This window comes from Gymnoscopelus microlampas (assembly GCF_963454915.1).
Source record: "Gymnoscopelus microlampas genome assembly, chromosome: 24".
In the NCBI taxonomy this organism is placed as follows: domain Eukaryota; kingdom Metazoa; phylum Chordata; class Actinopteri; order Myctophiformes; family Myctophidae; genus Gymnoscopelus; species Gymnoscopelus microlampas.
The window spans coordinates 35,490,104-35,516,544 of NC_139961.1; the positions used below are offsets into that span (position 1 = coordinate 35,490,104).

The 26,441-nt window shown below is 42.4% G+C and overlaps 1 protein-coding gene across 2 annotated transcripts in view; it reads left to right on the forward strand.

Annotated features, from left to right (window-relative positions):
• The first annotated feature begins 1,026 nt into the window (after positions 1 to 1,026).
• Positions 1,027 to 26,441, forward strand: part of LOC311040910 (dedicator of cytokinesis protein 9-like) — a 98,360-nt gene continuing 72,945 nt past the window's right edge. For both annotated transcript variants that reach the window (XM_084051325.1, XM_084051327.1), the window contains exon 1: positions 1,027 to 1,473. In XM_084051325.1, coding sequence (XP_083907451.1) covers positions 1,354 to 1,473 — 120 coding nt within the window. In that variant the 5' untranslated portion in view covers positions 1,027 to 1,353. The remainder of the gene's footprint in view (positions 1,474 to 26,441) is intronic.

Here is a 26,441-nt window from a genome sequence, read left to right on the forward strand (position 1 = left end):
ATAGCTCCTCACCCATGACTGCTGCAAACATACTTACACTAAACTAAACTGAACATACTAAAAAAGCCCCACTAATCAACACACCTGGGCAAAAATGAATTGAACACACCTGGCCCTGTACTGTACTTAGCTGCCAGTCCCTCTCTCTAGGCCTGAACACAATTACCACGGTCACTGTAACCCACATAGCTAAATAGACAGGAGTCCTTCATCACAATAATAATTTGCAGTGCAAAGTATTAGTAACTGAAGTTTTCAAATAATTGTTGTGTAGTAAAAGTACAATATTTGCCGTTGAGATGTAGGCTAGTGGAGTAGAAGCAAAAGTACTGAAAATTGGAAATACTCCAGTAAAGTAAAAAATAAAATAAAATAAAAACTCACAATGGACAGATACTTGAGTAAATGTACGTAGTTAAGTTACTTTACGCCACTGCATTCTAAAGACTGATGAATGACTGTATGAGGACTGTATGAGGAGGCAGGCGTTCAAACATAAGAATGTAACGAATTGCGTTTATGTAGCCCCTGTTTATAATTAACAGTGTTTTAAGCCTAGTACTAAAGTGCTGTATCAGCAGACCCAGAGCCTCAGCCATCTCAATGAGCAGACCCAGCTGTGCATGGGAGCGAGGGGGCGTCAATGGTGGAAAAAAGTACATATTGTTTACTTAATTAAAAGTATCAATACTGCAATGTAGATATATAGCTGTTACAAGTAAAAGTACGGTATAATGTACTTGAGTAAAAGTACAAAAGACAAGTATTGGCATCAAAATATACCAAAAGTAAAAGTGCTCATTATGCAGAATGTCCTGTTTCACCAGATATCATTATGTTTAAAATCTTTAGATCTACAAGCTCACAACACGTCGCATCGCGACGCATTTACTCAAGTACTTGAGGATGAATGAATTAGGATGAATTTACTCAAGTACTTGAGTAAATGTAATTAGTTACTTTCCACCACTGGGGGGCGTTCCTGACGCGCGCACGCACGCAGCGCACGGATCCGTTGACGGGACAGTAGCGCCGCAGCAGCAGAGGATTTTTTTGGAGAGAGGTCTGCAGTAGAAAACACTCAAAACAGGCACAATATGCGCTCTCTCTCGGACTGTGAATGATAGCTATGGAAACATAATCATATATTACATAATATAAAACAGAATCATCATGGCAGTGATCACCAAAACAGCGCCACCGCGAATTCAACAGAGGGAGGACAGCCGGAGACGCATCACCATCATCACCATCTGTCTTTGCTGAGCAGCTCCCACACACTATACAGTGTTTCTTCATCACATTATTCTAGGCTGTCTGTCTGTGTGTGTCTGATGAACGGTGGGCTTCGCTATGGCTTCGGCTGCCGCTGCTCCGGAGGCGAGGAAGTTCACGCGGGGTCTCAACAAACCGGGCACCGCAGCAGAGCTGAGGCAGAGCGTGTCCGAGGTCGTCAGGACGTCGGTGTTGATGGTAAGTCATGGAGCCTATATGGAGCCATACTTAAGTAAAACGTATCAATGCTGCAATGTAGAAATACTCTGTTACAAGTTTTTAAAAATCCGGAATTCATTGACAGTATTGGTATCAAAATGTACTTAATGTACCAAAAGTAAAAGTACTCATGGTGCAGAATGTCCCATTTCAAGTTTTCAAATGTATACAAATCTTTTGAAAATAGCAGATGCTACGCATTGTGAGCTTGTAGATCTGCTATTTTCAAATGGCCGAAATATATATATATAGGGCTGAAGAAGTGGTTAGTATGTTTTGTAATAATAATCAAAATTTACAAACAAAGTAACTAGTAACTAAAGTTTTCAAATAAATGTAATGGAGTAAAAGTATAATATGTGCCTCTGAGATGTAGTGGAGTAGAAGTAAAAGTATTGTACTTAAGTACAGTACTTGAGTAAATGTACTTAGTTACTTTCCAGCACTGTGCACAAGTAGGCCTATGTTTTATTATGCGAACTGCCATCTTTTCACACAGTCACAACTGGAGAGAGGGGAGGTGGTTGTGGAAGGGGCAAACCCTACCTTTAATAGTAGGATATATAAGCCTATATTTATATATTTGTTAGCCCCATATATTCTATATTATTTGTGGGTAGACATATTAATTATAGCAAATAGTCTGTTGTTGCAACTTTCACAAAGAGGGTTGCCAGGTAACTGAAATGTATAGCCTATCTCCATCTCCTAGGCAGGCAGGCAGGCAGGCAAGCACACACGTGCACGCACACACACACACACACACACACCCACCCACCCACCCACCCACACACACCCACACACACACACACACACACACACACACACACACACACACACACACACACACACACACACACACACACACACACACACACACACACACACAGTCACACCTCTTCTTTAATTCATGCGTCATCTGACTACCCAGGTGCAGTAGAATGCACCTTGCAACCTGATAGGATCTGAAACAGCCGAGTAATGACTGCTGTATGACAGTGAAACATTCACTATTTCATTCTGACTGGGTGTTACTATTGTATACACAGTATGAAACTATAGCCATCTGATAGGGTTACATGTATGGATAATCACTAATCAGTTAGGGCATAATTTAGTTTTCACAATTCACAACCATAGTCTTTTGGAAATATTGTAACATGTTACATCGTTAGGGAAAGCTTTGTGAGTGTCCAAGAAGTATGAGATGCAGAAGTACATAAAAATTGGCAAAGGTTGTTCCTCAAGTTGAACGTGATCAAAGATGAAAGTGTCAGGCTAAATTATAGTTTTTGCTTCTGCCTGAGGAATAGTTTTTAGGAAAGCATTGTTTGCACTTCGCGGAAATAGCCGTGGCAATGACATACACACACAACGAGAATTAGAACCCTTTGCTTCCTCAAATAACTTATCCTTCAAATCCCTACTTTGGCTCTTGGTTTCACCTGGAATACAACAGCCACAGATGGTTGCCTGTTAATATCATTGCATTTTAAGCAGGCCCTGGTATAGTATCCATTCTGCTATCACTCTCAATGAGGACATGTCCCTGAATGATTCAGGGGCCAGAGCTGGACGGGGGCCCTGGAACACACCAAAGTGAAGCTCGTTGATGGCAAGTTTACCTGCTGTACATTTGGAGTATTTTAATCACTTAAACACTGTATGGTTGAGCGAAGTCCCTCAGGGCTCTATGCTAGCGTATTTTCTGTTTTCGGTCTGCATTAAATATCTTTGCTGAAAATAGTTGAACAACACGATTGTCGATCGTATTTTCTGCGAAAGGTTTCCCGTAGAATATGGATCCTGGGGTTTAAGTGGTTAAATGTGCACTGTGTAGTACTTTGCTGCGCGGAGTCGTCCCCAGTAAATACAACTTGCAAAGGGCAACATCATTCCCTTAACCCGAAGGGACGGCTGCATGAGCCATCATTCCCATAACCTGGAGGGATGTGTCGGAAGGACACATTATAATTAATATAATCTCTGCCGGGCAGAGATATTGCATTCATCCCTGCCTGTGTGTGTGTGTGTGTGTGTGTGTGTGTGTGTGTGTGTGTGTGTGTGTGTGTGTGCGTGCGTGCGTGCGTGCGTGCGTGCGCGCGCGCGCGCGTGTGTGTGACACCGCCGCTTCTGTCAAACTACCTGGCCACTGTGGCCAGTAAGTGTCATATTTCTTTTGCTCGCTGGCAGCAGGTGCATTATTTCTTATTTTAATAATCCCTGAGCAATCATCCACAGGACACACAGTGGATGTTCACGTTATTTATAGTTTAGCAAAGTATACGTCACAGGCAGCGTCCCGCCCTATACAGGCACTAGACAACTTTCACAATGGATGGTGTTGCATGAAAACAAACATCCCCCTCCTTAAATCGTTACTACAACTAAAGTTTCTGCCTTTACGGACGTGGTTGACTATGGTTTACAATTTGTCCTATATATATTATTTATTATATAGATTTAACAGATAATACGTGTATATAGGGCTGTCACAAACATTACATGACATGTTTGTTTTTGGCTTTCTTCACACGTTTGGAAATGTATGAACATTTTTCAACATGGAAACGATTATGACGATTATGCAAAATAATTGCGATCAGACAATTATGAAATAACAGTCCAACCTGTACACACCTGCCTCTTCCACACAGGATGCGCGCACGCACGCACGCACACACACACACACACACACACACACACACACACACACACACACACACACACACACACACACACACACACACACACACACAGCTTTGTCAGCTTTGTATGTGTAATATGTTTTGTTAATCAGATGGACGTTTTCTCTAAGTGATGTAGTAGACTGAGTGAGTGGCCAGTGTCTATAGAGCTGTTGTTTCAGAGTTCTATGTGAGGAAGAGGCAGAGAGTCTTGGAGATATATAAGAAGCTAGTTACACCATTGATTCTCAACCTGTGGGCCAGGGCCTGGGCCATGAGGATGTTGCAAGTGGGCCCCCAAATAATTGGCAGAACATCCTAACACTAATTTTATTGATAATATAACATTAATATAAAAATAATTATCTAAAAAGACCTTCAAGGTATGTTTTCTTTAAAACCATTTTCATTGCAACAAATAGCAACTTAAAATATATTGATCCAAGCCGGAACACGATCGATCGATCGATCATTGAAATAACATGCTCTGAAAATGCCCACCCATCTGAAATAGCTGTATTAATGCTCATACTCGGTATCAGAGGAGGTACTCCAAAATAAAGTTGGCTACTTTGTCATTAAAAATTGGTTCATCGGTGCACCCCCCAGGTGTCAGCGGGCCTAGGAATCTTTCGGTGTCTGGTTAACTTGCATAATGATGATCAATATGTCCATGTCACTCAGGTTAATGCTCTTTTCCATCAATTATAGAATCCTTTCCGGCCCCATTTCCCCGCCGGTTAATTCATGTAATGAAATAATCAAAGCCATTTAGCATGTCTCTGTGGAAGTGCAGAGCCTGACTACTCGAGACCTGTTTACAATTTCCCTGACTTCTTCTCACTTTGTGTTCCTTTGACAAGTACATTCTCTGACCATGAAATCCTTCTTATCTTGTCGCACAAAAGACCTCTGTTGTGAATCCCCAGAGTTGAATGAAGGCTTGTTTTACCTTCAGTGAAAACACATCTTACTCCTGGTTTTTAACACATATCTGGGGAAAGGTGACTGAGTTATAGATACACTTCTAGCAGCAACATGCGGCTTCACACACCACTGATATGGTTACTCACACTGCAGTAAAACTGGCATCTAGGCTACTTCAGGCCGCTAGCAGTGCCAGTGCCACTTGAACCCCGACAGTAGCTGTTGAGGAGGGGGGCAGCTTTTGTCCTCCACTTTCCTCACCCATGTTTTCTCAGTTTGTCCAGGCATTCAAACTAGAGGCCTTCTGTTCAAGAAACTCTAGTGTCGAGGGCTGATTGAGGCTATTGCTTTGCCCTCATTGGAAACAATATATATACTGGTATCAGGGCTTAAAGGAAACATTTGCAAATGTTCAACCTAAATCCAATTGTTCTGATGTGAGAACTGAGGAGGTCAATAATATAGTTTGGCAAAAAAATACCCGTCGTCTTATCTCATGTGTGCACAGTTTTCTAATTCTAGTTTCTAGTTAGTCCTGATCTATAGTAGTCTCGAACTGAGGTTGGTATTTCTTGTGGGGCTGTGGTCACATCATCCAGACCCCTTGTCGCTGACCAGTGGCTGTGGGATCACGTCAGTGCTAACGGTTTGATATCAGGGTTGGGCACGGGGTCATCATGTTACCCTCACATTCATTAGTGTCTCAGCCATACGTACTCCATAAGGAGCAGAGAGTCGTGGCACAGCTGTCACTGGTGCCCATTTCCACAGCATGGTGAAGTAGTCTGACTTGTTAACCTCTTTTGTTGACCGGGGTCCCCCAGGAGTCTATCCTTGGCCCACTCCTTATTTTCCCTCTACACCAGTGGTTCCCAAACTAGTGGTCGGGACCCCAAATAATTTTGGGGTGTACGTGTATACAGTATAAGTGTATACAGACTGCACAGGTGACAATTTAATGACATTTTGATACCTTTAAAATAAAATTTAAAAAACTACTAATAAGACCATTACTGCATCAAAGGTAATCAACAAACTATACTATAAAATAATGGTCAATCATTGGCCAAATTGTCAAATATTACCTAAGAAAGAGGCACAAATTTAGAGAATAGCCGATCTACAAGCGCACAACGCCTCGCAGTTCGAGGCGTTGTGAGCTTGTAGATCGGCTAGTTTAGTTTCCCTATAAGTATCTGTAGAACTGAGTCAACCTAAATGTAATGCCTCGACTCCTACAATTGTGGTTGTCAGGGTGGGAGGTCCCCAGTTTAAATATGATTATTTTGGAGGGGTCCCAGTTCAAATATGATTATTTTGGGGGGGCACAGCCTGAAAAGTTTGCGAACCCTTGTTCAATCGCTTTGCTGAAAATAGCTAATCTACAAGCAAAATGTCAAGGAAACTTTATCCGGCAAGAACAGATTAGCTTGACTTAGATTGTGATACAATCATTCCAGTCAGCGCATGTTTTCTTCACATCAAACTCGTTCCATAAGTACATTCCAGCTGGTATGTTGCTGTGGTGAAGGAAAAAAAGACAAAAAACTTACTGCATAACTAACTTAAGATTGCATGGGTTTGAAAGCACCACTGAGAAAGCATGAAGTACTATCCAGATGACGCACACATGCTGTCATTCTACAGATGTTGAAATATTTATTGCCTTACAGTACATTGCAATGTAACTCGTGTAATGCAAGGTTGGACTTTCATGAAACCAACTTCTGTGATCATGGAACTGGATGTAGCACTTGATTTCTTTCACTCTCCTTGTGTGGTGAAACAGATATAAAAATCAGACTTTGATTGAGGAATGTTTGCCTATATAATGACATCATGCCCAGAATAGGGACACTAGGGTTTGTGTGCTTAATTGGTACTCCTGATAATCTATCAAAATAACATTTATAAAGTAATCTGTAACCTCCAACCCCATGTGCATTGCTATAATGACTGTCGCATCTCTGTGCTTTATTCAATAATTAAAGAGTTGGTGGAGGTGTCCTGGCTATTTTTAAACCTGCACAGCAAAATCCTGAGTGTTACTTTAACTCTGGGAGTGTACAAATGGAGCTGAAAGGGTCCAATGGCTGTCGGATCTCTGTGCGTTGTTTAATAGTTAATGAGGTGGTGGGAGGTGGTCTGGTTATTTTTAAAACCTGCATGTTAAAATCCTGAGTGTCAATTCAACTCTCAGGGTCTATTTGTACACTGTGAGAGTTAAATGAAAACTCAGGATTTTTACTGTGCTGTTAAGTGGTTTCACACTGGGATCCCGTGAGTCCTATCAATTATGAATGCATGCATATAGGCTATCATCTTATCATCGAAAGGGCAAGGCAGGGTGAGAGGGACAAGCTCACCTACACACACCACACACATACGCACACACACACACACACACACACACACACACGCACGGTAGTCAGCGTAGGTATCTGTGTGATGGGTTGTCAACTATAATGGAGGGAGGTGGAAATGTACACTGCAAAATCGTAAGAGTTAACCACTTGAACCCCAGCATTCCTATTCATTGGATTGCAGCGTAACAAGTTTTGAGCTTGTAGATCGACAATCTTTGGCGAAGCGAGATTTAGCGTAGACAGAAAAAAGTGGTCAGAGTACAGGTGCAACTCCGTTTCGCTAAGACCAGAGGGTTTAAGTGGTTAATTTAACTCTTGAGAGTTGACGGTCCATGTTCACACACTCAGAGTTAAGTGAACACTCACAAATGTTCAGGGTATCCACACACACTCGCCCTGTCGTTACAGGAGATGTGGAGGACCTTAAGTGATGCCTTTTGCCTGCATAAACAAAGTGTGCTTCACTGACACACAGATACCGTAGATACACAATTGTTATGTCAGGCATGGTGGGCTTTCAGCTACACTTGAGTAAACTAACAGCATGGTTTTTAATAGGGGGAGCGATACGGATAGACAGAGCACAAATACACACACGCTGCACGCAAGTGTTTTTTTTACCAATGGAATAGTGGACAGATAGCCGACATACACACGTACACAAACCCACATATATGCACTCATGCTGTAGTTAACGCTGGCGTTGTGGGATTTCAACTATACCTTGTAAACAAAGACTGCTCAGGAGCCAAGCAGCAGAGCAGTAAAAAGACGGCCCCTGCAGTTTTAATAAGCACTTCCAACTGTAGGAATTGCTGGCTTAGAGGTTTGTCAAGGCCTACCTCGCTCTGCCCTCTCCTCACCTCCTCGCTGACTGTGTAATGCTCCACACCCTCACACACATCCAGTGTACATTCATACTATGGCTGGGCAATATGTGGGCAATACGTGTATGTCTTCAAATCAATATCATGGTTATTTCAAACGTTTGCCTCGATTATGATTAATGAAAACTTTTTCTTTATAAATACTGAAAATTGCAGATGTACAAGCTCACAGCGCGTTGCGGTGTTATACATTGTGAGCTTGTAAATTGGCTATTTTCACTATTTTTGTACACCACCATTGTACAATGAAGTATAACACAGGGTTAAGTGGTTAATGAAACTAATTGATTTAGCCGATTATTATTTGTGATTCATTGATATGTAAGAAATAACAATAGTAATATATATAAAAAAGAAAAACTGCTTATTGTTTATTCAATTAACATACATGAGCAAGATTAAATCGGTTATTGGTTCTAAATATCGCTTTCAGCCCTAATTCATACACATTCACACACTCTTTCATCCACTGTGCCTGCTTTAAAATGCACTCTTAAAAGCTGCAGGTCCAACCCAGGATTTGAACCCAGAGATTTGAACGCACAAGAGACCAACTTTTATACCGCTCATCCAAGAAGGAATCGCCTCTTGGATTGCAGCTTTACACCTAAAAGAGTGGAAAGTGCCATCGTTTGCCGCCTTGCCTCCCATTTCTATCTAATTTCCTTAAGCACTCCAATTTCCATTTTCCACTGAACCCCAGGTCAAGTCTATTCTAGAGGATTTGTTCTGATTATAGTATTGAACTAAAAAGAACTGGTGGAGACTAAGATAGTGTGCATATTGGCTATTGCTGCAGCAAGGCTGACCTATTATAATATTGCATAAATGTATCATGATTATAGAGGGCTCACTTGAAGCAGAACAAGCTGGTGTTGTTGCACACTGAGGCCAGGACTTTACTGGCTGTATGGTTGCAATGCATGCCTTTATTTGGGCTAAATCATTCTCTCTTTGTCATTACCACCCCTGTGCTCGCATAAACACGGCCTCTCTCTTCTCTCACACTGTATTTTGTTCCTACTCATCCTCAGTTTCACAAATGTATGTCAACACACACGCGCGCACGGGCACACGTTCACACGCGTGCGCGCACACACACACACACACACACACACACACACACACACACACACACACACACACACACACACACACACACACACACACACACACACACACACACACACACTTAATGCCCTCCAAAACGATCAATAGACTTAATCAAGATCACCATCTGAAGTGACTGAAGGATTGGTGAACCAAGTAATCAGATTTGGGCATATTGCCAATCACAGTCAAATCTGGAGAACTTGCTCATCAGCATGTTCTTCTTTTCTTTTTTCTTTTTCAGCCAGCGGGCGTGCAAAAGACATGTTTCTGCAGTTTGCATGTCACATGTTTTTCTTGTTATTAGGGAGTTGGCTGCGTTTTTATTTTCAACCTCAGCGAGGGCCTTCAGGGTTTATGCTGAGTGTCTGTATGATGTGTGAATGGGAGATTTCATTTCAGCTTATTGCAACATCCTTATGTGAGGTTTCCTTTGGTCTCTTGTTGTGGAAAACCATGTTTGCTTCATGGGACAATAGAGTCATAGTCAAAGTTCAGCTTCCATTCTGTGTTTTCTTTTTGTTGCCTTTTTATCCCCCAAAATATACAAACCCACTTAACACAAAATATGTTTGAACTTGGTTCACTTTTGATACAACCCTTTCAGGAAATGGATCATCTTTAAAGCTGCAATCTGGGACTTATTTTGACCACTAAAACCTATTATATTTTGTTTACCAGTGTCCCCGAGGGGTCTACACTAGGCCCCCAACCCCCCCCCCCCCTCTATACCAAATCTCAGTCAAAAATAGCTGGGCTACAAGCTCACAATGCGTCTCAACGCAACACATTGTGAGCTGCTATTTTTGCCAAATGTTTGCCCCGCAATAGGGGGACACTAGGTTTCATGTGGTTAACTAATAAAAGGTTATTTTAACCAATCTGAATGGTAGAGTATGTTATAGGGATGTTAACAATTAATCGATTAATCGAATGAATCGATTAAGAAATTATCCGATTAAATCAAACAATTAACAATTAATTGAAAAAAAATAAAAATAAAACAAAAACTTCGTTTTTTTTTTTTTTTTTTTATGTCCAGAACCCAAGATATGATGATTTGAAGATTTTCTGCTCCATTCACTTCTTGTTTAACTTACTGAAAAAGGCTGTATCTCGGCTCCTAAGCACTTTTTTTTAGGATTTTTTTTTTAATTTGAAATTAAGATTCTCAGATTTAAAAAAACGCCGCTTATCAGTTAACCGGTTAATCGGTTGATAAGGTTATCAATTATCAATTAATGAATTGATCGATAATTTGCATCCCTAGTATGTTAATACAATATATAACCAGCACATCTGCAGTGGTTGGAGGTTGTCTCCCTACTCTTAGGCCCTAGTGTCGGGTAGGACACCTACTTGTTGACAAGTAGCCCTGCCTGAAGCTCATGAGCCCAATACCCCGCCCCTGGTATGTGCAATTACCTTTCTTATTTGGGAGAGGACATACAACGTACAGATTGTAGCTTTAAAATAAAATTTGGGTTTTTTATAAAATATTTGGAAATGAATGTTTTATCATCAACCAAATGCATGGTCATGTTGTTTCACATTTTTGAACTCATTGAACTGGATGTGTAGCCTACTTATGTCAACCGTGACATGTACTGTAACAATATGTTTATGCATTATGGAATGCGTGCGTATGTGTGCGTCTGACCGAGCGAGTTTGCGCTATGAGCATGTGTGTTGTGTGCATGCCTGCACGAGTAGGAATGTGTCGAATGGGAACATATTACACACTGCATGGAATTAAGGTATTAGCAACCCTTAAGTGCTCACAAGAAAGTATTTGTATAGGATTAGATAGTCTGTAAGTGAACTCCCTGTGTAGAGGGGAATGGATCTAATGTGTCTGCAGTTTAACCACTAGAAAGGAGTTAATATTTTATTTTCTTCTTCTCACTGGACTGCTTTAGTTTTTATCAGGAATGTATTTATGGTTGTAAGCAAAAGTTGTCTATTATAGACCTTTCCATGCCAAGGATCCCCAAATAGTCATTGCCTCATAGTCAAAAATATTGAAAATTATGACATGCCCAAAATAGAGATACCAGGTTGAACGTGGTTTTAGTGGCACAATTATTTTATGAACTGAACTTGAATTTAGATCAAATTTGCTTGTGCACGTTGTGTTATTTCCCTCCTTTCCGATTCCCCCCCCCCCTCCCACCTCAGCCCCCACTTTGAAAGCCTGTGGCCTATTAAATGTCTTTGTATATAGAGGTGTAGCCATAAAGATGCTCAGTGGAATGACACATACCGCTGCTGACCTGGGATCAAATCACACCTAAAGACTTGTCCTTTAAAGGCAATTTCACTTAATACAACACCGAAGGCAGTGGACTACGCTGTATTTATTGTTTCTGTATTATAAATCTTGCTGCCTGGTGCCCCCATTATTTCTCCTTGGACCTATTCATGAATGTTTTCTGAGCAAAAATATAGTCTTAAGATTAGAAAGCTGCTATTTTCACACTACAGTGAGAATATTTTGTCTTAAAGCCATATGTGCAGCTACGGTAGGTAACCTTGTCCACAACACTCACTCAGTTTTGGAGCCCAGACAATGGTAGCAGTGTGGTAGTGCTTTTGTGATTATTGGTTAGCCAAGAGGACAGAGGCTATTCAACATAGATAAACCCTAGTGGCTAGCTAGAGCTTTTAATTGCTTTTCAATCAAACCATGCAAAAAGAATCCTGTCCCAGTCTGCATGAGTACCTACAGGGCACTCGTAATGAGGAACTCAATATATCACACATTCATATAAGAGTAACCCAGATTCTTTTGGGATGCTCATTAATGTTTGTCTAAATTTAGGTATCTGATTAACGTGTTGGCCTAGAACACTTGTGAAGCAAAGAATAGAAGAAACTAGCTGTAATGTTGCACTTACAGCCATTCCTCTCCAAATGATTCCCCTATTAGTATTAAAGCTCAAGAACTGCACAGAATATGACAAAATGCCATTTCAACCTGCCTTCTTGGTTGACCTTAATATAATTGAGTTCTAGTTTTGTAAGACAGATGTCTGGGCTGATTCATTTTTGTGGGGGGGAAATAGGTTAGTATGAAAATGTCCATTAGTACACTCTCCAGTCCAGACTCTAAAGAGTGTGATAGTGGAATTCTAGACTGTTAAACTAACACTGAGGATGTTACTGTGTGGCGTAAGTATGCACAGGCTTGCAGTTTATCTGGTAATATTTTGGCATATGAGTGAGCATTCCTTAGAGATGTATCTATTTGAAAAGGTTAAGTAAACCAGCTCAGTCTGGCAGCGTTTTCTTTTTCCAGTGAGTCATCCAGTGTCTCTGTTATTGCAGTTAATAGGGTTGACCTGTAGGGGGCGGCAGTGATGCATATCCATGTCTATCACTGTATCTTAGGTACTATTGAAGTAAACCTATCATGTTGTAAAGACCTAGAGAGGTAAAGACAGAGCTTAGCACTTTCTCTAACTGATCATTTTATTTCTAATAGAAGGGATGTGTATCACAGGCCAAATATGTGTGTGTGTGTGTGTGTGTGTGTGTGTGTGTGTGTGTGTGTGTGTGTGTGTGTGTGTGTGTGTGTGTGTGTGTGTGTGTGTGTGTGTCTATATGACCATGCATAGCTGTGGTCTTTTACTTTCACCATTGTTTTCTATATGAAGGAAATCTTTCCATGCATTCTTACATTGCAGCATTTGAGGTTGAATGTACCAAACTGAGGTAAATCTTCATATTGTATACCGTCATTGATTGCTTTTCAACAGCCCCCCCTCAGTCCACCCCTTTCTCTGCAAGATTTGTGTCTGAAATGACAGTTCTTTGTTGCCAGGAGACAGAGCTTAAACACTGGCGTTGGTCCTTTTCTTCCAAAGAAAAGTGCGAGAGAGTGTGACGTCATTCCTGTTTAATAGATCTGTCGATGAAATCCAGATTGCTCCTGCAAACGGAGCTATGCAGCCAGTGACTTTCCCAACGGGAAAAGGCATTTCACTAAGCATGAAACAGGGGGATTTTGGAGTACAAATTTATTAAAAAATAAAAACTTTATGGCCGCGGAAGAATGTGCTATTTGGTTAAATCCAAGTGAATGGACATCTGAGTAGTGTTTTATTTTGCTCTGCTGACTTTCAGGGATTTGTATTTTCCAGCACACACACACACAATGTTTTAATTTTGTTGTTTGTTCGTTTCGTATGTACAGTGACCTTTCTCAGCCGATACTGTCATTGCGAAACGCTCTGTTAATTCTCTGAACTTTCAGAGGGTCTCTCATAATGGCTCAGTGAAATGGTTCCTGCCAGGTCAATTAATGCATAGGCCTGTCACAATTACATAATCGCCTAAAAAAAAGGAAAGACAAGAATCAAACTTAAATAAATACAAATTTAAAATGGAGGGGATGGTGTTCAGCCGTCATCAACCTCAGGTGTGACGGACGGGTAAAGTATCCAAATAGTACAGAAAAGGTCTCTTTTCGAGTTTGCCTTATAGTTACAGCACATTTTCTTTATATACATATAAACACATATATATAAATACACACATATACATATATATTATTTTTTGGTGAAGACTGATTGGACCAAGACAGAGGTGCACAAAGTAACACTTTATTGGGGGGGAGGGGGGGGATTCTTTACAACAGCAGGGAGGGGGGAGTTAATCAAACAAAACAGACAACTTTTTCCCAGACTGGGATATCGTTCCAATATCCATAAGGGCGTTCTATGTTGCCTACAGACAAAGAGAAAACACAAGATTAGGTTTAGGTCTGAATCACATAACTAATGTTGAGGAAGTGGAGTATGTCGCTTACCGCCCAAGCAGAAGTCCTTCCACCAAGGAGAGCCAGCCAGGACAGAGGGAGAGTGAGCACTTTTTATACACAAATCCACGGAGCGCTGCCCTGTAGGTGGCGCAACCATATCTGCTGCTGCTGCGGTCTTGTCAGTCTGTTGACGTTAGTAGAGCGGCCATAAACTAGCCCACTGGCACCTGACGTAGGTGGTTCTCCCGATTTTCTGTACATTTTTGTAAAGTTAGTGTTAGTAAAAGTTAGTAAAAAGCAGGTAAAAGAGTAACGTGAGCAGTCAGTGACTGCAGCTGACTGACACCGCAGCAGCAGCTAACTGAGTCTGACACCGTAGCAATGGATGCGCGCAGGGCAGCGCTCCATGGATTTGTGTATAGCAAGAGCTTGATCAGAACCAACTCTGTGCAGCTGTCTCCAGCCTGTTAGAGCGCAGGTATCATCACATCAAGCTGATTAAGAACAGACCTAGGTACATACCTCCTCTCAATGAGCTGGCCCAGGGGCCGGGGCTTGCATTGGTTCTGAACTCTTCCCTCAGAGCTCTGGCCAACCTGGTGGAAGCGCTCACCTGGGCATCTAGACAGCGACACTCCACATACACACACCCCCCCCCGCCCCCCAAGCTCGCCTGGGCTGGGAGCTTCAGGTCCTTCCTCCTCATACAAGCGGGACATGGCTACACACGAGGGTGAACTCCCTGCCCCATAGGTAGTACCTCAGGTGGTGTGTGGGCCACTTCACCGCCAGACACTCGGTTGAGTAGTTCTTCTCATGTTTCAGCAGCTTCCTGCTGATGAATGTCACAGGATGTTCTTCTCCCTCAATGACCAGTGTCAAGACCGCCCCTAACCTACCAGTGCTGCTGCGATGGCGAGGGAACAGGGCCAGAAGAAGTCCTGCTAGAACAGTCTGGAGGACATGAAACAGAAGATGAGGGAGAAAAGAAACAAGCATGAGGATCTTGTTCGTGTGGCATCCTAGTCAACAAAACCAGTGAGGATAACATCCTGAAGGGGATCCAGGTGAACAAGGAGCCGGCAGTGGCTCTGCAGGTGGAGGGGGAGAAGGTGAGGCAGTTCTGTGACGTCATCCTGAAGCTGAAAGGGTAACGGCAGGCTCCGTTTGGCCATCTGCTCATCTGCAAACGGATGCTCAGTGAGCTGGAGGCCAAGAACAGCGCAGCAAAGAGTCAACCTATGGAGATCCCTGCTGAGCAGTTTGAGGCTGTGGCCGTCTCTGAAGACGGTGACACCAGACCCCTGAACCAGACGCGGCAACAGGCGGAACCAGAGCCGTCGGTCTGTGTCGGCTCCAAGGAGCCATGGTGCAATACATCAGAGGCCAGACCCGACAGTCGTCCTCAGGTGATAACTTGGTTAGCACATCACCAGGGGCTTGTGGAGTTGTATTGTCTGTCAAAGACTGTTCAAGCTCACAAAGTAACAATGTATTTGGGGGGAGTTAATCAAACAAAACAAACAACTTCTTCCCAGACTGGGGTAGCGTTCCAATAAACATAAGAGCATCCCATGTTGCCTACAAACAAAAAAGAAAACACAAGATTAGGTTTATGTCTGAATCACATAAATAATGTTGAGGAAGTGGAGTATGTCGCTTACCGCCCGAGCAGAAGTCCTTCCACCAAGGAGAGCCAGCCAGAACAGAGGTGGAGTGAGCACCTTTTATAGCAAGAGCTTGATCAGAACCAACTCAGTGCAGCTGTCTCCAGCCTGTTAGAGCGCAGGTGTCATCACATCAAGCTGATTAAGAACAGACCTAGGTACATACCTCCCCTCAATGAACTGGCCCAGTGGCCGGGGCTGGCATTGGTGCTGAACTCTGAACTATATATATATATATATATATATATATATATATATATATATATATATATATATATATATATATATATATATATATATATATATATGTCTGGTGTGTGTGTGTGTGTGTGTGTGTGTGTGTGTGTGTGTGTGTGTGTGTGTGTGTGTGTGTTTGTTTTGTGTAGTGTTTATAGTTAATATAATATAACTTATACCATTGGGGTGGTTGTATTTGGTCTCCCTGCTCTTCAATTGAGAAATGTTGGTCCTGTGTCTTGGTTTGACATGACTGGTTGACAACTTAAATGGTAGTGCCCGGAGGTCAAAATGTAATTTCTCCCCATAGCAAGCAGGCAGGCTCTATTAGCTCAGTGGTTAAAATGTCAGAATTTGCTCAGGAGACCCGGGTCTGAATCTGCAGGGGTAGAACAGGAAAGTTATAGAGGGTAGCTTTAACATCCTGGTTTGGCACATTTTGCATGGAGAGAGAGAGAGAGAGAGAGAGAGAGAGAGAGAGAGAGAGAGAGAGAGAGAGAGAGAGAGAGAGAGAGAGAGAGAGAGAGAGAGAGAGGTTATTGGGTACATTGTGGGGTTGCAGTTTGGCTCTATCGTGTCCTTCATTAAGCTAATGCATCTTATGGAGAATCAGACCTAGAATGTAATTATTTCTTTTTATGTTGGGAGGTTGCAGTGGGCTTGTCTGTGCGACACTCTTGAGCTTGTGGGATGACAGCAAGTTCCGAAAAAACACACTGCAGCCATTATAGTAGTTTTTATCTTTTATTTGAAGGGAAAAAAAGAAGTGGTGAGATCTGGCAAGACAAGTTTTGTCAAGTCACGTCAAAGCTTGCAAAGTACTGCCATCCCACAAATAAAAATGTTAAGATATATTGTATTGATAAAAGCTGTGTGTATCAGTATATCTATCCATCTATCTATATATCTATCGACCGACTGATTGACCATGCATCCGTCCGGTCGTCCGTCCGACCAATCAATTGATTGATCGAATTCATGTATAATTGTTTTGTTTGTCTCTGTGCACCTTTCTGCTTGTGCTCTTCATTCATTTGCATCCCTGCTGACAGATGTTGCTACAATAGCCCACTTAAAAGTGTATTGTGTAAAGAGCTGATAAAATATTCACACAAGCTTTTGCAGTAAAGAGGGAAAAAAAGAGTTTAAGCATTTACATAATCCATGCATACTGTAAATAAGGATGCTATCCTTTGCTTGCATCCTTGCTTCTTCACAGAGCAATTATGGTGTCATTAACCAGATGATAATTAATGTTTGATTGCTTGATGTTGCCCGATTTATCTTGGCTTTCCTATGACAAATTATGCGTATTAGGTCACTTTCTTTCTATGTGTTAAATGGCAGATTAATGGCTGTGGGCTTGGCAACGCATGCTGAGGCAAGGTTGAATCACTTCTGTTTTTATAACTTGCAAATTACATCAGAAAGATGACTGCATCCCTTGTAAACTTTGAGAATGTGTGTGTGCGTGTGTGACGTGTGCCTGTGCCTGTGCCTGTGCCTGTGCCTGTGTTTGTGTTTATGTGTCTGTGGGTGCACATGCACGTGTGCATAAGTACATTAACAAGAGAGCAAAACATTCATTCCAAGTCAGTGTGGTTGTGTGCAAGCATCTTTGTGACGCATTGTTGCCATTTACAGTGCAATCTCACTGTTGACAAAGCGTACAGTCAGGGAAATGACTAAGGTCTGAGACAGAGGGAGGGAGAGAGAGAGAAACAAGTCAAAATGAATGAGTGAGAGAGAGGGAAGAGAGAGAGAGAGAGAGAGAGCGAGAGCGCAAGGCAGAGGAAAGAGCCAGCGAGCCAGTGCAAGCGTGCATAACAGCAAGAGAGAGAGAGAGAGAGAGAGAGAGAGAGAGAAGTGAGAAGTGAGAGAGTGCCTCGAGCATCCTCCGGAGTAAAGGATGATGGGAGGAAAAGAGAGTCGACGCCCTTCTCTGGTTGAATGAGGAACGCAGACTCTCTCCTCCGCAAACTCACTCTCCATTCATCGTCTGGTCCTGGATGAACGCCTCAGAGGAGCATCCGTCCCTCCCAGTGGATCATGACTATCAGAGCTGAGCAGGGGATTATTTTTTACGCTCAGTGACCTGAGGCACTGAGCGTGACTGTCACTGCGTGTCTTCCATCCAGAATGACTGTTAAAAGTCCACTCAACTGACCTCAGCACCTCAGTAAATAGGATGAGGTTGGACTGGATTTGACGTCGTCTCACACAGCTGGCGGTAACACGCGTGCAAGGTGATCTGGAGCTCTGGAAGAAGATTTTTTTCAGTAGCTCTGAACTTCACAAGGTCACATGATCTGAAACCATCAACGCTTCCTCGCGCTTGGCTCTCAGCGCATCGGGGACTGAACCAAACCGCGGGAAAGGCCAGAATTGACTGTAGATTCACTTTGGTCCGACGGTGGAAAGTGTTTTTCATCTGCATGGTGGTGGGGGTGGAGGTGCTATGGGCTGCACCCCCAGCGTGCTCCTGTGCCAGGGGCTTCGCTCCATCCTCGGGAGGAACTGTGGCTACATCTACAAGGCGGCTGTGGAGCAGGGACCTCAGCAGGAGGAAGAGGAAACACTTGCTCTGAGTCACAGGTTTCGGCCATGGACACCAACCACCGTAAACAAGGTCAATGTTTCAATTTCTTGTTGCTGTTTCTGTATCTTGTGTCCCATCCTTTCGCTTATCACTCAGGATTTATTTAAAAAAAAGGTTATGCTGTACGCTGTACGCAGTATTTGTTTAATTTAGATAATTTAGTGAAGCGTTTGAGACAGGAAGCTGAGGGCTGGGTGAGGGAATGAAACACAGGTCTCCAGCTGGAAACCAACCTCGGATGGTGCAATCTTGTTGTCATCTATGGGCAAGTTGTGTTGAGTGAACAAAAAACTGAAACAGTAAATTCTTTGGTATTGATTAACTCTGAGAGTGTGAAAATGGGCCCAAATGGATGGCATGTTGGGATGGAGTGTTTGGCCTCAGTGTACAACATGGGATTAGAATATGAGACTTTATTGTGTAGTGTGCTCTCTGTGTGATGGGTACATTAACAGTCAGTGGAAGGTCACTGGCTGGGACTTCTGAATGTCAACAGTGCTGCTGACTGCTAGCAAAAACTCCCCAGATGAACATTTTTTACTTGTCAGTGTTACAGTATCTCTGCAGTTATCCGGGTGACACAGATGCATGACTTTTGCCTCATCTGTGACTCCTGACATTCCCCAGGAGCACTGAAATGGTCAAAGCATAGAAATATCACCAATGAGGGGTCAAGAAGTAGTTGAATTTGAGATTTCGTTGGCATAGTTGTTCATTCTTTCTCTCTCTTAATTATTCTGTGTCATTCTGTGTTTGACCAATTCCTCCAGGGGTTATAATTAGGTTTTTATCAGCCGGCCTGCCACCTCTTCTTTCAGGATGTAAAATGGGCTAAAGATTAATAATTCACAGACAGAGCGAAGGCCTGTCATGTTAATCATTTGAATTACTGCTATCTTCAGCAGGATTCTGCTAATAATTCTCTTAATAACCGTCCCCAGGAGCTAGATTTGGGAGAAGAGGCCGAGAGGCTTTCTCCCAGTCAAACCATTACTGATGCACAACTTCAAACAGGTTCAAAATTTGGCTCCAAGGAAAAAACCCAAAAGAGAAGCCTTGGAATTTGCGTTGCACCATGCAAGCAGTTCCAAACTAATGAGTCCTTCTCTCTCTCTTTCTGTATCTTTCTATCTTTTACTCTCTCTCTCGCTCCTTATCCCATCTCCATATCTCCCATCTCTCTTGCTCTTTGAATACCTACATAAATATCAGTGTTTGGTTAGCCTCGTATCTGGCAAGATGGTTTTGAAATGCTTTGAATGGAATAAGGCTCTGGCTGTTTACATATCAAATACTTTCAAGCATGTCCCAACTGTCCATATCTGGATCTGTGTTGCCTGCTAGTTGAAGGTGTGCTATTTGAATGTATGCATTGCTATGTCATCAACCTACTTACCTCAGATTTACATAGTGAGCTGCCTGCTCTGTGTTAAGTCAATCAATAAAGAGCAGGGAGGGGTTAAAAAGGCCCGAAATGCTGCTTGATGATTCAAGAACATATCTTTCTAAGCCCTTCTCACTCTTCAGTCGGTTGTTTATTTATTTTTGAAAGATATTTTGGGGCATTTTATGCTCTGTTTCAGATAGGTCAGTGTAGAGACACAGGAAACTAGAGAGAAAGAGGAGAGCCATGCGCGACAAGATGGGGCTTGGATTTTAACTCACGTTCACTAGGAGCGTATGGTCTGCGCACTAACTGACTGGGTCACCAGGCACCCAGTCAGTTGTTTGTTTTGAGTCTGTCCTGTTCCGACTTAGAGCTGCGCTTTTAATCTCTAGTATCCCACTGTTTTCCCACTGGCATTTAGAGGGGCTTAGGAGGTAATGCCCCCTTTGAGGTTGGTATTAGACTGGGTATGGGGGATTCAGGACCCTCCAAGGGGGCTTTGTAAGGCTGTCGATGTACAACTTGAAACAGGCTTTCAACTCAGTCAACTACCACAGAAAAAACTAAAATCTACCACTCAGTTAACTACCACAGAAAATGAACAAACAGCGTGTTCTGTGTTTTCATTTAGTCAAAAGAATACTAAAGTGCACAGCCACGCACAGATGCACATTGAGAGCCACATAAGTACACACAGATACATGCACACATCAAATTCCACCCGAGCATCTGTCTTCAGGCCATCAGGCCTGATTTATACTTGGTTGCGTATCGTGTCTTGCACTAGGCAGATCTACAAGCTCACAGCGCGTTGCACTGTGACACATTGTGAGCGTGTAGATTTGCTATGTGTGAGACACATTAAGTATAAATCAGGCGGCAGGGTCTTTTTTTCAGAGATAAACTGATACTCACCATTTTGCAGTGTCCGGTGTCTTACTCTACATTTTCCTACAGTTTGTCTTTATAAATAAAGCGTTGGATTGTCTGCTCTTACCCTACACACCATCTCATGTGAAAATATACATCACATATATGTCATTCCTCTGCACTGATCCGTGCAGGTGGCTGTCTCTGCTGTGTGACTGATGTACGGTGCTGAGCCCAGCTCTCAGCACCGCTGACATGATGTGACATCACAGTGGTTAAACTTTAGGGAACTCCCCTATCAGATGTCACAGTAAGCAGTCCCACATGTTTCCCCCTCCCTCTCACCTGCATGTACAGTATGTAGGAAGGTGGTTTGTGAAGAGAGGAATAGCGCTGCCTGCAACCATCGATTATTCTCTCAGCAATCATTCTATTGATAACTTCTTTGATTAATTGAATACATCTAAAAGCTTGTTTTTAATTACGTTTTTGAGCGGTGTAGCCGCTCCTATAAGTGGGGTTGGCACACCTCATTAGTACACCCTTCGCTGTACTGTGATTGGCTCATAATAGCACACCCCTCTACATTAGTACACCCCTAGTTGTACTGTGATTGGCTGACTCTATTGGCTGACTCTATTCAGCACTGTGATTGGCTAGCGAGACACATGATGAAATTAATAACCTATAAATAGGACTATGCACTTAAAAAAAAAAGTGAGCTTCCATCACTGTGATGACCACACCGCTCACTTCACACTGGGTGTGATTTTTTAAATGTGAAGAAGTTCTAATTGATTTTGTATTATCGCCTAAATTGATTATTATTGTTATTTATTACTCTTTTATACTTCATCTACAACGGTGTCACATGAAAATAGCTAAAATAGCCTGTATGAATGATGATGTTGGCCGATTGTGAATATGGCAGATCGTTCAAGCATATGTTCAGAGTTGTCTTTGAAGGTCAGTGTGTGTGTGTGTGTGTGTGTGTGTGTGTGTGTGTGTGTGTGTGTGTGTGTGTGTGTGTGTGTGTGTGTGTGTGCGCGCGCGCGCGTGCGTGTGTGCGTGTGTGTGTAGGGGCATAGAACTGCTTTTCAGGCAACACCCTCACACTCACACCCTAGCTCTCTCTCTCTCTCTCTCTCTCTCTCTCTCTCTCTCTCTCTCTCTCTCTCTCTCTCTCTCTCTCTCTCAGTCTCTGTCTCTCAAGAGTGCTTGTAGTGAAGGTTAGCCCCCAAAAATTACATCAACCTGCGCTTATGCAATCCTCCATAGGCCGGAGTGACGCTCTGTGCGTTCATGTGTGTGTGTGTGTGTGTGTGTGTGTGTGTGTGTGTGTGTGTGTGTGTGTGTGTGTGTGTGCGTGCGTGTGCGTGTGCGTGTGCGTGTGTGCGTGTGTGCATATGTGCGTGTGTGTGCGTGCGCGTACGTGCGTGCGCATGTGCATACGCATACACGTGCACTCCTCAAGGGAAGGGTGTGGAGGGCTCACATGGCCTAATGGGTTCAAGCTGTGTTAAAGCAAGTAGACATTCTCTTCCTCTTCTCTCTTCTCCCTCACTCACTCACTAACTCTCTCTCTCTCTCTCTCTCTCTCTCTCTCTCTCTCTCTCTCTCTCTCTCTTTCAATCTCTCTTCCTCCCTCACTTGATCTTTAACTTTTACATACTTTATTCCACTTTTGCGTCAACCTCTTACGGCCATACGCGCAAATAAACACGTGAATTGCTTCGATTTTAACGCAAGGCCACACAAGCGGAGAACCACATTTCACACCGGCACATACACGGACGCACGTGCAATCACACTAACACAAGTTCATGCGCGCACACGCGCGCGCGCACGCACACACCTCCCTCCACTCACTGAGCGGTGGCGGAGTTCTGGCCCTGTGCCAGTGCTGGTCCCAGGAAGCGTGATGGCGTGAGAGCACTCAGGAGATGTGGGTGAATGAAGCAGGATGACCTCAGCCGGAGCGAGGGGCTTTACAACAGCCTGATTATCACACGGTGCTGGGGACCCTGTCACACTGAGAGGGCTCGGAGGCAGCACGGGAAGGACCTCGTCACACTGAGACGCCTCGATGGTAGCACGGGAAGCCATGTGATGCAGAAAGGCCCATGGCATTAGTAGAAGAGGAGTACACAGTATTAACACAATAAAAATCCCACTGTTAATTTACTGTGTAAACTCAGAAGAGTGCACAAATGGAACCAAAGGGACTTGAACGGGTACATTTGGTTCCATTTGTACACTCATCGGAGGCAAATTAACCGTTTTGTTTTTTTGTTCAATTTGTTCATTTATACCTGGTAGTATAAAAAAGTATAAAAACCTGCAAGGGTCCCTGTAAAGATACAGGAAACAAGGTGACAAGGAAAGGCCCAGTATATCGTATTATTATAAGAAGAGGAGTATACAGTATAGTAACATTCAAAAGAGTGCACACCCTACTAACTTAAATTCAATTGATTTGTTAATATTATTAACAAATTAATTAAATGTACATATATTGTTCTATATTGTCCCCTTAGAGCAGGGGTCTTCAATGTTTTTCAGGCCAAGGACTGCTTAGCTGAGAGAGAGATGAAGCAGGGTCTGCCACTATGTTTTGCAGATGAACCCTTTTCATAGATTTCATAGATGGTTGCATAGAATATTTGACAGTTTGTTTACTCTTTTTAATATGTTGGATTCATTTGACCATTTAAACATCAATATTTGGTAAAACTTGACCTTTGGTCTGCTCTTTTTTCCTCTACAACAAACCTCTTTCCCAAAAATAGCTGATCCAGAAGCTCACAACACGTTGCAGTGCAACACATTGTGAGCTTGCAGATCTGCTATTTTTGGTAAATGTTCCCATACCAGAATAAGGATGCTAGGGTTCAAAATATTCATGTTAAAAATGTATACATTTTAAAAAAAAGTTCCTTTCACCAAAGATTTGGCGCCCCCCTCCCTCCTAGGGGTCCCGGACCCCCTGTAGAAGACCCCTGCCTTAGAGTATAAAAATTGCCCCGTAAGAGTCCTTAGAGAGTATGGAAAGGCAAGGCAAGTTTATTTGTATAGTACATTTCAACAACAAGTCAATTCAATGTGCTTTACGTAAAACAATAAGCAAAGGAAACACATTATGAAAGAGTAGTTGGACCTGTAAGGGTAGTTTAGCAGAAGCAACATAATCAGAGTAGTTTAGTTTATTTTCCTCAGAGAGGAAATTCTCATAATCAGAGTAGTTTAGTTTATTTTCCTCATAGAGGAAATTCTTTTCCACAGTTAGTGCACTTACAACACAGAAAATAAGACAAAATTCAGCATTACAGTAATACATACATGCTATATTTATTTGTAGAATAGATGATAGATGCCTGTATGTGTCTCTTCACACATACAGGTATATGTGTAATACTGTTCACACATGGTCTGATCTCATTTGGATGATTGTTATTAAAAATAAATTATGTACTTTAATACCATATATATTTCATATTTTTCTCTCTCATCTTAGGGATATGTTTCTTACTTTTTTCTTCTATTTTCAAGAGAGCAATGCAAGTCAAGTTCCTTGTATGTGAACATACGTTTACAGATTCTGATTCTGAACTGAGACAAAATAACACAAAGACATGATGACAGTCTACAGACTGCAGGCTGAGTTGGTTCGTCATCCCTGGATAACAAGTGAAGTGTGCTTATTTTGTGCTTGTATGGCGGGAGGCCAAAGCTTTTGCTGAAGTGTCTCTTCTGTATATGGGTGAGCTGTTATCTCTGAGCAGAGGGGAGAAGGATAAGGTGCGAGTGAAGTGGATGTGTCGTATCAGTCAGAGTTGTGGTGATACGGTTGAATAGGTTAGGAGTAGGAAGACTAATTAGTTTGCCAGCTGTAGCAGTAGTACAGTGGTATCGTACTGTAGTAGTATAGTCAAAGAACTAAAAGTGAGCTTAGCATTAACCGCATGAACCGTAGCGTCCCAATTCTGGGCATGAAACATTTGGCTGAAATAGCAGCTCTACAAGCTCCCAATGCGTCGCCATGCGTTTCGTTGTGAGCTTGTAGTTCGGAGACATTTGGTGTAGAGGGAAAGATCAGAACGGCATCACAATACCATTAGCATTTACGAAATAAACGTCCCTTCAGTTTTTCTTTTGGGTCAATCCTGGTATTTGTCCGTTTATTCTGAATCAAAGAAAAGTGGATTTCCTCCTGAAATGTCTTCCTCTTGGGAAAAGCACAGTTCAGAGTTCTAAGGAACACTAGACAGTTAGTCTAGTTCTGTGTACACAGACTATGATAATCAGACTCATGTTAACCACTTGAACCCTAGCGTCGCTATTCTAGGCATGTCACTGTAGGCAAACATTCTGCGAAAATAGCTGATCTATAAGCTCACAACACAACACTTTGTGAGCTTGTAGATCGATTTGTTACTGTGGTAACAGTAGTTGTAGTATAGTACAATAGTAGGAAAATAATTGTTATTAGTAGTTACTATTTGTTGAAATAGTATGGACAAGTTGTCAGCAAAAATACCTTCAAAGTAAGATGTTAACATGTTACTATTAGTAATATTGGTATGGAGTGATTGTAGTAGTAGCAGGAGGAATTGTATTGATTGATTGAATTCTTTATTAACACAATTATTAACAGTACGGGTGGTACAGTCAAAGGTTATGTGAAAAGGATAACACAAAAAGCCCCAGGTGCTATTAGTCGATCTACAAGCTCACAACGCGCTGCAGCGTGACACGTTGGGAGCTTGTAGATCGGCAATTTTCGGTTAAGAGATTTTGTACAGAGGGAAAAAAGTATGGAACATAGTATAGACCTATGGAGGACACTGGTCAAAAATAGGGGTGTATAGGGTTTAAGTGGTTATGGCTTATGACATGAATGATTCTGATTAACATAATCTGGTCTATTATCAAGACTAACGTTACTCTGTCCGGAGTTCCTTAACAGTCTGATCTGCGCTTTTCCCAAGAGGAAAAACAAAAGGAAATCCACTCAGAGACTTTGCTTTGATGCAGAATAAACAGACAAATGCCAGGATTGACCCAAAAGAGCTATTGAAGGGATGTTGATTTCGGAAAAGCTAATGGTGTTGTGATGCAGTTCGGATCCGGCTTCCACTTGGGAAGGGAGGTGATAATAATGTAGTGTTTGTAGTGGTGTTTCTGTTTCTGCCCTGCTCAAGCATACTGTATAGGGGTTTTATTCTCACAATAGTTTGAATGAGTCTCTTTGATGAGAGTACAGTTTATACAAGAGATGCAAATTACAGGCACTCCGAGGCACATCAGAGAACACTGACGCACAAAGACACACAAGCACACACACACACACACACGCACATGCACGCACGCACACTCACAGGCGCACACTCGTGCATGAACACACTGTATACACCGTATAAATTTTCACTAATAATTATGGAACTGTAG